General features: G+C 40.8%; 1 protein-coding gene across 1 annotated transcript in view; it reads right to left on the reverse strand.

Annotated features, from left to right (window-relative positions):
• LOC118411508 overlaps positions 1–15,113 on the reverse strand; it is a 71,047-nt gene that overhangs the window by 19,172 nt on the left and 36,762 nt on the right. Inside the window, exons 30-46 of the mRNA XM_035813815.1 lie at positions 13,307–13,370; positions 12,880–12,946; positions 12,152–12,285; positions 10,567–10,607; positions 10,063–10,245; positions 8,980–9,137; positions 8,301–8,414; positions 7,774–7,889; positions 7,334–7,491; positions 6,431–6,633; positions 4,571–4,698; positions 4,087–4,139; positions 3,320–3,493; positions 2,292–2,339; positions 1,611–1,780; positions 992–1,160; positions 352–612 (exon numbers count right to left, since the gene is read on the reverse strand). Of these exons, the coding sequence (XP_035669708.1) occupies positions 352–612; positions 992–1,160; positions 1,611–1,780; positions 2,292–2,339; positions 3,320–3,493; positions 4,087–4,139; positions 4,571–4,698; positions 6,431–6,633; positions 7,334–7,491; positions 7,774–7,889; positions 8,301–8,414; positions 8,980–9,137; positions 10,063–10,245; positions 10,567–10,607; positions 12,152–12,285; positions 12,880–12,946; positions 13,307–13,370 (2,241 nt within the window). The remainder of the gene's footprint in view (positions 1–351; positions 613–991; positions 1,161–1,610; positions 1,781–2,291; positions 2,340–3,319; positions 3,494–4,086; positions 4,140–4,570; positions 4,699–6,430; positions 6,634–7,333; positions 7,492–7,773; positions 7,890–8,300; positions 8,415–8,979; positions 9,138–10,062; positions 10,246–10,566; positions 10,608–12,151; positions 12,286–12,879; positions 12,947–13,306; positions 13,371–15,113) is intronic.

Genomic DNA, 15,113 nt, shown 5'->3' on the forward strand with positions numbered 1-15,113 from the left:
ACCGCATTATCTCATTTGTGCTTAACAATATCTATGTATGTGACAGTACTGCGCTAAAAAGGAGTTACTCATGCAACTACATATGATTGTGGGGTTTTTGAGTAACAGCTTTTTAGCATTCTTGTTACGAGGATGTCTCTCATCGACGCGCGACAATACAGTGTATTTGGTACTGCGTGATCTAGTTATTTTCGTCCTGAAGAAGGTGACAGATTTAACACTGATCATTGATTACAAAAACGTTGGCTCTTGGTGTTGTCAACGTGGCAAGTTCTTATCCACGAAACGGCGTTGGGAGGTGAAATCGCAAGAGACTGGAGGTAGAATCTCTAGGGACGGTGCGCCACCCACCTTGTTCATACTCATTCTCTATGGCCACCAGGTTGTAATTCTCGTTACTTCCCAGGCCCCTGCAGAAGTCCCTGGCATCTCTCCATGTCTTCTCCGTGTCATCAGAGAGATAGAATCTGTAGCACTTGTTTCTGTAGCTATTCCATCCGACCGGACAGCCACCGGGTAGCGGTTGTGTCGGCTGCGGTGGCTGAAGAGGGTTGAGAGGACGCTCGCAGATGAAGCCATTGCTAGTACCACAGTTGGCATCATTCCAACGTCCTGCGACAAAGAACAGTTGAACATTGAATGTCGGGTCATTGAATGTCGGATCAAGATTGCTCGAGACGACGCAGTAAAGTTAATCAGCTGAAGCTATTAACGTTAACACACGTTACATGACCTAATTTGGACACGGACATGGATACGGGTGCAGCTGCATCATTTCATCTCCAACGTTTGTTGATAACTAAGAATATTTTGCCCCGATCAGCCTAAGTGTGTATAGCTCAAAGGGGATATTAACAGGGATAACGTTATATGGTATTGCAGATAAAACACAAACATCATATAAACACTTGAGATACGATCCGTCAAAACGGTGTAAAACATGTAAGTAGATGTTTTCTATCTTGATGTAAAATAGAAACCCTATACTGACCGTTATTTGGATAGAATTCTGCACACTGTTCTGCTCCGCCGGCATTGTTAGGTTCGTTGACCAGCCAGTTGAGGTAGGCGTACGCAGAGCCGTCAGACCAAGTGTAGACGCTATCAACGCCATACTCTCTCAATCCTATCCACAGATGAGTAGCGAGGGAGCCGTACGTCTGCAAAAACGACATCCCCTTGAAGTATTCTCATATTTTTGCGGCAGTAAATCTAATTTTGCTATTGAATGAGAAATTTATTCTGTCATCGCAATCAGACAAAAGATGAGGCATGGCCTTTTTCGTCAGCAAGAGGTGCAACGCGCAAGGCTTAGCTTTTTTATTAGCCAAGCACATCGAGATACTTCTACCCAGTGTGCTGGGTCTTATCAGAGGATTGGCTCATGGGGCTTACGCCTGAAGCTCCATCATGCACGGGGCCACCGGCTTTACGTCATCATCCGAAATAACGAATACAATACCTTATAACATGTCCGAGCTGGGGCCGATCCACGAAATGTGATCTAGATAGCCAATCAGCGTTGTTGCGCTTGCACCGCCGGTACAAATCAAAATCATAGTTAAGCTGGAAATCTAAATAAACCATAAGTTTTAAACACATTAACTCACTTGGCCAATCAGAAACCGACTCTCTTGCATGTCGTTGATAGAAACAAGGTCTCCACCGTTTGATTGACAGTAGGCACGTGATTCTTGCCAAGACAGAAGATTGGAGTCACTGATATAGTAGCAGTGGCCGCTGTAAAGTTTCCAGTCAGTTGTTCCGGAACAGAGTGGCGCTATAAATACAAGATACAACTCATACTCATCATATGTCACGAGTCACATGTGCTATCTACAGAACCTGACTCGGTGTGCAGTGGATCATAAGTTGCATGAAGTCTATGGTGCATACCATCTCTGTTAAGGTGACAGGGAAGCAATGGATTGTTCAGTCCTTGACAATGACTGGAGTTAATCAGTAGATAATCAATAGAAATCCATAAAAAAGTCCATATTTTGTGTTTGCCGATCAAATAAAGCAAATATGTTTTTTTCGCAAGGCGTGGCGTTAGGACTAATATAGTCAATATTTAATCTAATTACCTGGAGAGTATCTAGAGCTGGAAGTATGGGTTTTATGGTACATCGGGTGGTCTGTATTTGCTGTAAACGTTTATGTTCATTGAATCCTGCCATTCTTGCTATAAGTAATTTAAAGTAGAGAATCTTTTCGAAGATGTCGTAATCATGTCAAGATTTTTCGTACGTATTATTGAGCGATAAAAGTACGCAAGGCAAGCTACCTACCGTTTTCTGGGACGGATGGAGGTGTCGTGGGGATGACGACTGAGTCACCTGGTGGGAGCACATGACGTTAGGAAAGTAGGAACGACACAGGTACGAGGCAGATTAGACAGATGTTAATCTAGATATATCAAACCTAGTTGGAGGAATGATTGGTGATGAGAAAAGGAAAATAGATTTTCTAAATCATAAAGTTATCATCTAGCTATCATCTTTTAACCTCAAACATCAATACTGGATCTGGATCCCAGGCGTAAATCGTAAATCATTGAATCTTATTTGAGAGAAAAAAATCCCTTCTGCGACTTTGTAAACGTCTCCCAAATTTAGCAGTTATTTTCACAATAGAGAGAAAATCATAGAGAAAAGTCTGTATCGAGACTGACTGGGGCCCATTTGCACACCAGCAATATGTGAAGTTTTCAAAACACGAAATTGTCTGGTTGTCCTCTTAAAGAATTGTTTTTCAGAAAAGTAAGGTAAAAAATAAAGTCAGTACCGTAGGAAATAACGTTTAATATTGTTAGTGCAAAACGTGGTCTTTCTGATCTTTCTGCATAGATCATGATAATGAGCAGGGATCATTCACACGTCAAGCATGTAAAATATTCCTCTTACATTGATGACGTAATGTAACGCTATGTACAATGATCACCGAAATGTAAACAGTAATTATTACTGACCAAAACATGATGAGGTCCGTTTGGACCCTGCTCATTTTAGATATCAGTAATACATTCACATGTACACGTAGTTCAACTCCCGTGTATGTACAGTTTGCCATGCATTGACATTCTTTTTTAGTCGCAAAAATGATGGGGTGTTGGAGGTTTGGAAAGAAGAATGATATAGTTATGACTAGGTCTTGTCTGCTTACCCAAGCACCTTCACCTACGATAATAAAATAATAAGCCTACAAGACGGGAGACCGGCGAGCGCGCGGGATTCGAATACTTAACTGTTCGTTTTTACAAAACGCAGTTCTGTAATATAATATAATTTCTTGTGGCTACATGGCAACTAGCGCGTACCTCTGGAAACCATGCAGATCCAGTTTCTGTAGGAGGTACAGGACAGGTCGTTCCAAAAGCTATCCGATCCGGCCACCACGATTTCCACACAGTGCTCGTTGTCGCCAGCGTTGTTAGGTTCGCCGTCATTCCACTCTGTGTACCCCACCGCTCTCCCATCGGACCATTTAAAACCTTTCAACAAGAACAAGGTTGAGAGTGATATCATGGAATGCAATGGATTTATAAACTTTCCTCATGAACTGTAATGTGCAAATTAGCTATTGACTGCTATTTTCATACCAACATAACAAAACCCTGACGATCCGACAACACCTTCTTGAGTTATTCTCGTCCAAAGTTTGAAACACTGCAGTACAAAATAATTACTATGGTCAAAACCCAGAGCACTTACGCTCCTTTCTAAGAGCTGTGTACCACTTTACCAATTCTACCGCATGCCCATAGCACGAGATATGAAAACTGCAAGCCGCTACCTTCTTTTTTCAAGCCCCCATATACACACCTACCAAATCATCCATCCATGGCTTCTCGAGTTATACTGTTCACAGTAAGACATGAACACACACACACACACACACACACACACACACACACACACACACACACACACACACACACACACACACACACATAAATGGCACCAAAAACATTACCTTTCTGGCAAAGGCAAAGAAAATACTTTTATGCTATCGGCTAGATACAGGAGTTGTGGAGCTTCATGTAAAACGTTTGAAAATGTTTGTAAAATTTGTAGTCGTCCTCACCCCCCTCGTCATCCTTGTCATTCAGTCCAATCCAGAAAGCCATCCAAGCTGAACTGTACAAATGATAAGAAATGAATTTGGTCAAATAAAACAGAGAAAAGAAATAACTATGATTTGCGGAATAAGCATAATGTAGCTCATTGTAAAAATTATGTATTCATTCACTTAAGAAATAGAAATAACACAGAGGCCTAGGTCATAACCCAACTATCTAATCATCAGATGGCCTCAATATGTAACATTATCAATAGATATAATAACCCTCGCCAGAAGATAGTGTTTTGTCAGGTTCAGTAGGTGATTTGGTGTCTATAATCAGTGTAACTCAAGAATGGCGGATTGTGTTGATATTTCGCATGTGGTTAGATCTTAATGACACCTAGAAATGATTAGATTCTGACCCCAATAGTTTCTTCATGTGGTCTTCCTGTTTTACGCATAAATTGGCGAATGGTTTTATACTTATTCTCCATATCGGTCTTACTTGATTTGGTTACTGAGCAGCGCCATTTCCGCATCTCTGTGAAGGCTGACCAGATCAGCACCCTGAGACTGGCAGTGCGCACGCGCGTCTTCCCACGTCTTCCGGTACGGCTCGTCAACCTGGTTAATCTGGACAGGAGATTGATACAAAGTGTCAGTCGTAGCCTGTCTACATGCTATTTATAGTCTATAGATATATATTCCCTTGCATGGTTAATATCTATCAATGTTCATTTCTTTCACGTATGCAAGAACGCATGTAAGTGCTATCATAATAATGAAACGCAGTGCATCTAACGTTATAAACAAGAGATACATTGAAAACAAGTGCTTTAAAAAAGCTGGCATTTTGCCAAGGTTTGCGTGTGTACACGGTCTTTTCTAGTTATTGGAATGTGCTGAAACTATTGTTTATATTAAATGGATGTAAAAAGGAAACAAGAACAATTGAAAATCACCCTCCCCTGGACTCGATCCCGGACCGTAGCTCTGCAAATCAGGCTGACGTCAGAGGTATTTGTGTAGTGACCCCTGAACCCGGAAGTCACTTCCCCGGTGCATCATAGCGCACTTTTCAGAAAATGATATCTCAGCAATCGTTTACCCCTGCTTTAACATTTTTACATTGTCACGGTCTCCATAGTACATACTACAAATCTGGTAAGTTAGAAGGTCCAGTTCTTTTTCGATAATACAGGGCGATCAATGAAAAATCGTGGCAATTTCCATTTTCGCACTGGAAATCCTACTAATGAATATTAACTAAGTCGCAAAGGAATCTGGGATAGGCTATATGTAACTGTTATATATATATATACACGATTTATTTGGAAAACATTTCATCTTTATGAATTGGTAATACAACATTAAAATGTAAGAGCAATAATTTGATTATATGCTGCATCAATCTTAGGAATATCATACTTCATTCATTTAATCTAATCAAATATCAGGCCCCATTACGGACCACAGACAATGACTCACGACAGAGCTTTTAAATTGTATACAAATGCATTGCAGATTTTGAACAGGTCCGTTCATCTTAACATCACTCCATCACCCCATCACAACGGCGACTACACTGGCCGGAAGGCATTTTGCCACTGCAAGTGGCAAAATGCAAAAAACTGCTATGATAGAATATTGTCATTAATTATGCCAATGTCTCCACTTTTGCATGAGTAGCATTCTCATTTTTGTACATTTTTGTCTTAAGTACCTAGTAATACATACCCCAAAATAATGAAAACCCGTTATTTCTTTCTTGATTTTCCTCTTCGGAAAATGCCCTTTCAATTCCAACTTTAGCTGCTAGAGGGACCAACCTTACGCCAATTCTTTCCGAGCACAAGATCTATCTAACGCCTAGAAATATCGTGACTATAGCTTGTTCAGAAAACAAAGAAATGAACTAAAAAATGAAAAAAAACATGATTGAGGTAAATATCCTTATTAATGCATCAAAGTAAATTCTACATTGTATTAAACTGTGCTGATTATTAATAAGTACCTACATTCCAAAAATCAACCCACCATCCCTTTTTATAGATCAAGACAGTCAACGTTATTACCTTCTAATGTTTCAACCAAAAAGCCCTCTGCAATTTTAAAAAAAGCTGCTAAGTGAGACCAAATCTGACTAGTATGAAAAGCATCATAACCATAGCATGTCTACAACATGAGTAATGGAAACAGGAGCTTTCGATGACTCATGACACATGCACACACACACACACACACACACATACATACACACGCATACACACACACACACACACACACATAAACACACATGTGTAGCATAAAAGTTGGTATTTCAAGGGGAGAGGAGACAACGGAGGGTTGTATCCATTGATGTTACCTGATAACAGTAGTTAACTCCAGTTTGTGTCAGCCATCCATTTGGACACCTGGCGGTGGATGCGTGAGTTACACCAGGAGGAGGGGTGTACCCGCTCCGCAGCTTCTCGCAAATATACGGGAACGTCTCCACGCACCTGTTGTCGTCCCACAATCCACCGCGTAGTCCAGCGGTCATACTGACACAAGCACCCCAATTGAAACCTGCCAAGATTTCAATTTAGTAAGCAAAAGTGACAAATATGATAAAAGTATTTGGCATCACATGCATATCATTTGATGCATATTTGTAAATTAATCAACGTAATATGCATTTTATGCCATACCTGGCTTTGGCCTTCTAATGATTCAATAGGTTTCTAATGTGAAACGAAGGAATCTTGAAACATAGTTTTACAAAGTACTATTATCATACTGATGACACATGTGATAACAATGGATCATGTTAACTGTCTGTTTCAAATGGTTGGAGGCTGTTATTCTATACCTGTTTATATGGTGACACACATTGTGACCTACTCATGTTTCTGCATAAATGCGTGACTCGGCCATAAACAGTAAGGGTTTGTGTGACATTCAATTGACATATTTTTGCTCAGTTTCTTCTTCTTATTCTCAAATAAAGTCAGGCCAATGACCTTGACCGGGCGGCTGTCACCATGGAAACGCCATGTGGTGTTTATGTACATTCTGTAGCGTCACAGGGCCTGGTATATGCTACATTAGTGGCAGAAGAGAACTACCTGAAAGGCTGATATATAGATATATCTATATAGATATATGAATTGTGTGTTTTTCCTAAGAGTTAACAGAGCGGTATCTCGTTAGAATAGACCATTTGAAGACAAACATCATGTATTTGCTTGCAGATGTAACCTTTTAAGTTTGAGATGTCTAAGCTTACTCGGCTGGAGGCGGTCCCAGTTTGTGAAGCTCAGTGGTTCTCCATTTCTCCACTGGTAAACCACAACTCCAGTGTCGTCGTCCCGGCTGCCCCTCAGACCTGTCCAGTAGTTCCCGTCGCGGTTTCCCAGTTGAGCAGAAAGGAATGCCTGTTCAAATCTAACGGTCAGCAGAGATGGCAAATGTTAAACATACGGCATATCTACATCTGAGAATTTATCTGTGCAGGAGTCTTTCTGGCTCAAAGTTGAACTGTTATTGATTCACTCAGATTGTTGACTGTCCAACTTCAGTCTTGATTAAATGGTTAGGGAAATGTCTAAAACCATTATTGATGATATACTCTGTAAGACATCTGTGCATTCGCATCATAGAGAGCGAAGAAAATCTATGCTAATATCACAATTTAGAAAAGGAGCCGTGCACGTATTAGAAAGGCACCTGTCGGTAACAGCCACTAGGTCAGCGCCGAAGGTTCGGCAGGATTGCCGTGCGTCTTGGAACGCAGCAGGGTTGTTGTTGAAGAGGTAGCAGCTGTTTTCGTACCCCAGCCATCCCTATGGCATATACAAGAACAACATTAAAATCAATAAAAAGTATGAAGAAGGAGCGAAATTACTGTTTAAACAAAAAACAGACGGTGAGCTGAAATATATAATATTGTCGAGCCAGTTAGCTGAAAAGTATACTAGAGTAGGATTACATATTTCTGTTTACCCCAACACCTGCTTAGAGATTATGAAATATAAAAACATGTTTTGACGTATGATCATCAATGCGATTCGTTCACTGAGGATTCGTTCACTGAGGTTTAACAAGTTTAACGATTTCCCCCTCTTCCTGCACCTGCTTTTATACATTCTTTCTGTATTGCTTTATAAATAAACAAACAAACAAACAAACAAACAACGTATTAACTTCCCTTTATATTCAATGCTGTAGGTTTGCAGTTAAGGATTTTTACCCACCTGTTCGCACCCTGCCACTGTAGGCAGCACAGTCGGTTCTGGTAGTGACTGCTTCGGTATCTCACAAACATACGGGTAGTGACTATCACACTGGGCGTCATTCCAAAACCCATTCTGTAAAGTTTATACATTCATATTATATCGTCAGATAGAATTCAAAATAACGATACAATAGAAAGTTTTCTTGTATTTCTGCGCTTATTTTGAATTTTGAAAAATGCAAAATACTTAGGATTTGAACCTTGAAGAATACTAATTTTGAATTACTCACCTATCTTCCATTTCAATGGGTAGACGGTAATGTAGAAGTTTTGGGTGTTCACATACCACAGGACTTAGACACCATTGTTGTTTTGAACTTTGAACCTAGCTTAGCAAAATTACATAGAATCCTATATCCATGGAGAGTTAAGGGACTGTCTTAGTTGGGTAAAATAACTAATTTTAATTCATTGATCACTTTTCAATTCACATATCTCTTTCAGGTCATTCAAACTCCAGATACGTATTTGTTTTCAACGATATGAAATGGATTTTTTTGCCCCAAAACAAACCCGGTGTGCGCAACGTGTCCCACGAGGTAGGTCAAGTAGAGGTCACGCACGAAAGTGCAACTAAACAGCCCGTAAACAAATTGTGACTAGCATAATGAAATGTAACTTTTGTAGTGAGTTCTTACAGTTTTGTACATGTTGACACAGTCTTCGTCTCTTCCTTGATAGTTGTTCGGTTCATTGTCGTTCCACAATGTGTAGGTTACGGGTGTACCGTCAGACCACTGGAAAAACATCTGCACGTCTCTGTCGTTCAGACCCAGCCAGACATTGTTCATTGACGCTGTAAGCAACACTCGTTCTTAGTAAAGTCATAGATGAATAATGACTAGGTGTGAGAAGGGTTTCCACCGCTAGGTTTCGGCTCAAAATCACTAGATGGATACTTTGAGGGCCAGGCTACGCTGCCAATGTGAGTTTTCCATAGACTAGCCCTCAGGTAGGTGACTTTTGACACCCTGTCTCTTACATGTTTTCTGTGTATTTGAGTAGGACACAGAATTGGTGTAATGTGCCTTAAGTCACAAGGGGATCGGGCGGTTGTCAATCGGCGGTAACTCAGGTGACTTTAATTAGACAGTACAGCAGTAATTTTCATAAGATTACCTTTGCTGGTTTCTTATACGCTTGTTTCATACAAGAGACACAGGGAGCAAACTGCTTTATCCCACTGTTAGAATGCGGGCATCATTCAGGATCAGCGTTGGCCATTGAATTGTGGAAATGAGGGTTATGGACAGCGAAAGGATATGGGCAAACAAATCAGTTAGAGCAGGCCATAGGAATACATGTTAAAATACACTGAAGTAAGGCTTCATTAAATGCTAACCCGAATTTCAATACTAAAAGTTCGTCTCCATCAGACAGGGTCTTTGTAAAAACAGGGGATTGTTCAGAAGTAATGGTCGCTCTGTGAAGGAAGCCTCCCCTTTGACCCCATGCAGTATCCATCCGCAGGACGCCAAATTAACTACTGAATCAAACAGATCTTGACCAAAATGGCAACGCTTAGACAATAACTGTTCCTTCTAACCAAAAACGTCTGCATTTTGAGCAATGTTTCAAGGAAAAGGAGGGTTTGCAAGCATTTAGTTGGCACATTCTCATTTTGAGCCACCCACTGTGCAACTCATGATCAACTGTTACGTCTACACATCTGTCCCATCGGTAAAGCGTCTACAAATTTGTTTATAAGCTGGTTAGAACACCTGGTTGAATAAGACTGTAGACAAAGTTTTGTTCAGCTTGGTTGGCGATGGAAGCCAACTCGGCTCCCTGCAGCCCACAACTCTGGCTGGCGCGTCGCCAACTCTTCACGTCGTCAGCCCCGCCGTCGTACAGTCTGTAGCAGTTGTCTCCAAAGGACGTCCAACCAGTAGGGCATCTCAGACCTGTCGACAACAGAGGAGCTTAGATGCATTTGTTTGAGAATACATAAACATGGTGGAACATTAACAGATACAAAACATGCAAATGAGGAACTTATTTGCATAATTAATGCAAAAATAGCAAACCGCTTTGTGACTTTTACTTGTTACATGTGTAAGGTAGTCAATGATAAAGACCATCATGCATAAAACATGTAAATGTGTATGTCATTTGCATACTATCTACAAAAGCTCGAAATATTTCATGGAGGTATGATGTCACCGAACCCTAGTTATTTTTGTTTTCACACGTTTTGTCCATTTGAAAGTGATATGTAAACCCACCGTTCATGTTGAAAGTAAACGAAGCGTCGTCGGCTCCAAAGCTGAAATGAAAACAAGACAATGTTACAAGAAGGAGTATGAATAATGCAAGTTGTATCATAACAGGCTCATTTTTCATCGAATGAGGTGAATGTGGCAAAAAGGTAAGGCACTTATTTCCTTGAGACTAAAAGAGAATTACTTTAAGAGGCTGAAGTTACAATGATAAATACCATTGTAGGCTACGTAGAAAATTGATGTCCTGAATTCTCACCAGTTTCTCTTTTCTCACCACATCATATTTCAGCCATACTACAGGTATGTATGCAATATTTTGTATATTATAATGTTTCTGTTTCTTCTTCTTCTCCTATCAAACCCTCAAAGCAATGTGTCTCTGTCGTTCTTGAACTGAATGACCTGAACTGAGTAAATTGATACCCTAGGACTTGAGATTTTGGGCCATTTTGGACCAAAACAGTATATGTATGGCTCCTGTTCCCTGGAGCACCTTGGTTTTACAACCAAATGACCTAAAATGTGGTATAGGGGTGCATTATGTATTTATTCACAAGACTCATGTATAAATTTTGGCATGAAACACTTCAAAATGATTTATCTTGGGATTTTTTGGTGTCGTTTCCAATGTTATCTGGAAGAGTCCATTCACGAAAGGGAGAACTTTGGGACTGGGTTGTTATACAAAAGGCCATGTTTTCAGTGGGAGCATTTTCGGACAGGTCTATTTTGAATTTTACATGGGGTGTACTTGAAGAGTCCATTCTTGCATGGAGGGGGGCTTTTTTAGCTGAAGAATTTTTTAACTGCTCCACTTTACATATGGGTAGTGGTGCGTACCTAAAGCCCGGACTTGGAATTGGACCTAAAAATGTTTAGGTCCAAGTCCAAAAAAAACCTAAATGTCCGGACTCAAGTCCGGACTTGCGAAAAGTTATCTGTCACTTATATTCCCTTTTCTTGTTCTAAACCATCCAAAACCTTCCATAGACAGTGAAATTTGCGCTTGAAAAAGCCAAAAACATTTTGTGTTTACACTGGCTGTATATAATTTGCATGTATTTTTCACATTGCATTTCAGTTCATGCTAACATGCAATTTTATATGCACCCCCCCCTCCCCCTCAAAAAAGAAAACTTTCTAGCGCACATAATATGCAATGATGGGTTCAGGTCCGGACTTATAAGTCCGGACCTGAACCTGAACTGCTGGACTTGAATCCGGACCTGAACCTGAATATGAGTTTAGGTACGCACCACTACATATGGGTATCACAGGAAAAGTCCATTCTTGCCCGAAGTTTTTTTTTCAGTTTTGGACGGGTGATGATTCAAAATTCCATTTCTTAAGCATGTTTATGAACTGGTCTATTTTTACATGGGGTGCACTGGAAGAGTCCATTATTGCATGGAGACATCTTTAAAGATTCATTTTTGGACTATAGTGTAATTAGTAAAAGTCCTCCTTGAGCGGAAGTGTTTTTGGACAGCTACATAGAGGTATTGCTGGCAGAGTCCACTCTTGCAAAGATGGTGATTTTTTACGTTCAGATTTGATTTGATTTGATTGGTTGCTCAATCTTTTTTACTTTTGTGAAGTGACGCCGTTCATACTGCTGCCCACATAGACAGTCTCTCCGCCCTGCATCAGCACTGTCACTTCCCCACCGTTGGCATCAGTGATCTTTCCATCGTGAATGGCCGAGGCACAGACAAAAGAATCCTTTGAAACAACAAGATATATAAGAATAGTGTAAGAGGTGCGGAAAGTAGCAATAGAAAACTATTAAAGGGTAATACATCATAGAAATATACCCAAAATCATGAAGACCCGTCAACACCTTCTTGACTTATTCTCCTACAAAACTTGAAGTACAGATGGCGCTTGACGTTCCATGAAATTCGCTAGGGGGCCTGTGCCTATTCCACTTACTCTCTGAACCAAAAACTACCAATATCAATATAGAATCACGACCGAAGTATGTCCGATACACGAGACATCAAAAACATATGGTCCGCTGCCGTACCTTAGAAAGCCCCAAGTGGGCATACTATCCAACTTAACCTTTATCCTCCTGACATCCTCCCACCTACCAAATGCCATATGGATCCAACTACAGCTTCTAGAGTTATGCTGTTGACAGTCAGATACACACAAAAACGACACGGAAAACAATTTTCTTGGCCATGGTTATCATTACAACTTTCAAGGAAGAACGCTAATAGTGGAGAGAGGGGAAGTACCTCAATGCAAGTACTAATGTTGTTTATATTTCTACTGACGTCACTAAGTCCTATAAATGCATTCAAATCTTACATCAGTATACGTTCCTGTTCCCCAGACGAAGTAGCTTTGGGATGCACAGCCAGGTGGGCAATGAACCCTGGAATCAACAGATAAAAGTGACGCTGAAATAACTGATTGTGATTTGAAATTCTGAAAAAAAAAAATGAAAATACTAGTATATGATACCGTTATTGTATCATCATCATCATCACAGGCGGGTTGCCCGGACCAGCTCCACTCTCTCTTTCCGGACAACTCTGTCTCCATAGCGTTCTTGAAATATTCCCTTATTCTAAGGAAATATTACCAAATCAAATTAGCTGTTTGGGATGATAATTTACATCTTTTGCAATACATGTTACCGGGCAAATCTGGGCTTTATAAAGCATTTGTAACTCATTAAACACAATTGTCATTTTTTGAAATATTTTTGCTGTAGATGTTACCAAATACGTACGTGTAATACTGCTCCCCGATGGATGCCGCAAGGTCTTTTCCCGAAGATAAACAGGTTGCAATGTCTGCAAAGTCAAAACATTATGCATAATTTAATCTGTTATAAAATAAAAGCCAAATTCGGAATTCGATATTGGACTGCGCATGTAATATCATGTCATAGCTGTCGGAACGGGAGGTGCCCCAACACGGTACGCTTTTTCTTGCGCTCAAACTCATGGCGCTCCATCGCTAGTTGCTAGAGAGTGGTCAAATTTTGATGACTGAATTTTTTACACATAGATTTGAACAACATTTTTTTGTTTTGGCATCCGTCTGTCTCGGAAGACAATGGTAGGCAGACAGGGTGGGTTTAAGACGACCCGTCCGCCTGGCCTGCACTTTTTAAGGTGAAGGAGGGGTGTGCACTTCCTTCTCCACCACCCTCTCGTCCACTGGCGCACCAAGTCCTACAGGGGCAATTGTTTGCAACGTGTAAGACGGCCCCAGCAGATGCAGGTTTGTTATTTGGAGTTTCCGTCTCCTAGGAGGACTTCCGACCAAGGATGTAAGGGGTTCCTCCTACCCCTGACTCGTGTGTCATGGCGGGTGCGTCATGCCCGAACATGCCCCTATGGCCTGTCACCACAACAAAGGCCTGTCACTGCCACTAGCCGAAGCTATGTACTCATTTACACCTGAGTTAGGTGAGGAAAGTCGTGTAAAGTGCCTTTCCCAAGGGCACAAGATCGGTGACACGGCAAGCGGATTTGAACCCGGGACCTCTCGGGCCTGAGACCAACGCGCTCCCGATCGTGCCACGCGGTCCCACAGTATGAACAACATACTTGAATAAGAAATGCATTCATGGGGTTCATGGACCTTTCGCGCTGCGTGTTACAAGCGGCAAACACTGTGAGACAATTTCGTGTATGTAACCTTCCAATTTTGTGCTACACTGGACAGTGTGCCGAACTTGGTGCGCTTTTTTACATTTTGCTCTCTTCAGAAGTAAGTGGTAAATTTAAGTACACAGAAAAAAATTAACAGAATGATATTTTAGCTTTCTTTTGACAGTAAAATCGTGACTGTATGTACTTCTTGTCTCACATGAGGAAGGCTGTACCTAGAACAATCCAGCTGATGTTTTTACGGGCAATGGGCTGAGTACACGAATTGTGAATGCCCGACTAAAAAAAACCATTACGAAAAAACGACACCGCCAACATCAACAAAACTCTGTCTGATTATATGAAAATATAATCTACATCTCTCTATCAAGTCTTATTTTCATAGACAGCACGAATCATTTGTTACAGTCAAATAAATCTTTGGAGCGTTCTCTAGTCTGCCACCTTCACGGCCACACTCCCTTGGGAGTACAATGGTGGCAATGTTTATGTCGCTTCCTTTTGGTTGCTTTTTTACTCAACAAACATTTGAAGACCCATATTCATAGTGTTTTATGGAGCTTTATTTATGTGTATCATGGCAGTTGTGTGACTGCTTGGAAGAGTTCGTATAGTTAGCGACACGAGCCGCCAATACGCAGAGGCCGGTGACCGCAGTGATGCAGCACTGTCAACATTACTGTTAGAATTCTGTTTAAAAAAAAAAAACATGAAGTAGATATGTTAAAGTAGACTTAGAATGCAAATTAAAGCTGTGTGCATGGACTTGGTTTATTTACCTTTGTAATCAGCATAGTCAGTGGCAACAAACACGGTGTACTTATGGATAATAAGATCAGCAAAAAATCCGTACCGTCTTACGACGGGAACCATCTTAGAGCGGCCCCCGTTACATTTGTGTTCACAGGGCAATGAATT

This window comes from Branchiostoma floridae, chromosome 3 (genome assembly GCF_000003815.2).
Source record: "Branchiostoma floridae strain S238N-H82 chromosome 3, Bfl_VNyyK, whole genome shotgun sequence".
Taxonomy (NCBI): Eukaryota; Metazoa; Chordata; class Leptocardii; order Amphioxiformes; family Branchiostomatidae; genus Branchiostoma; species Branchiostoma floridae.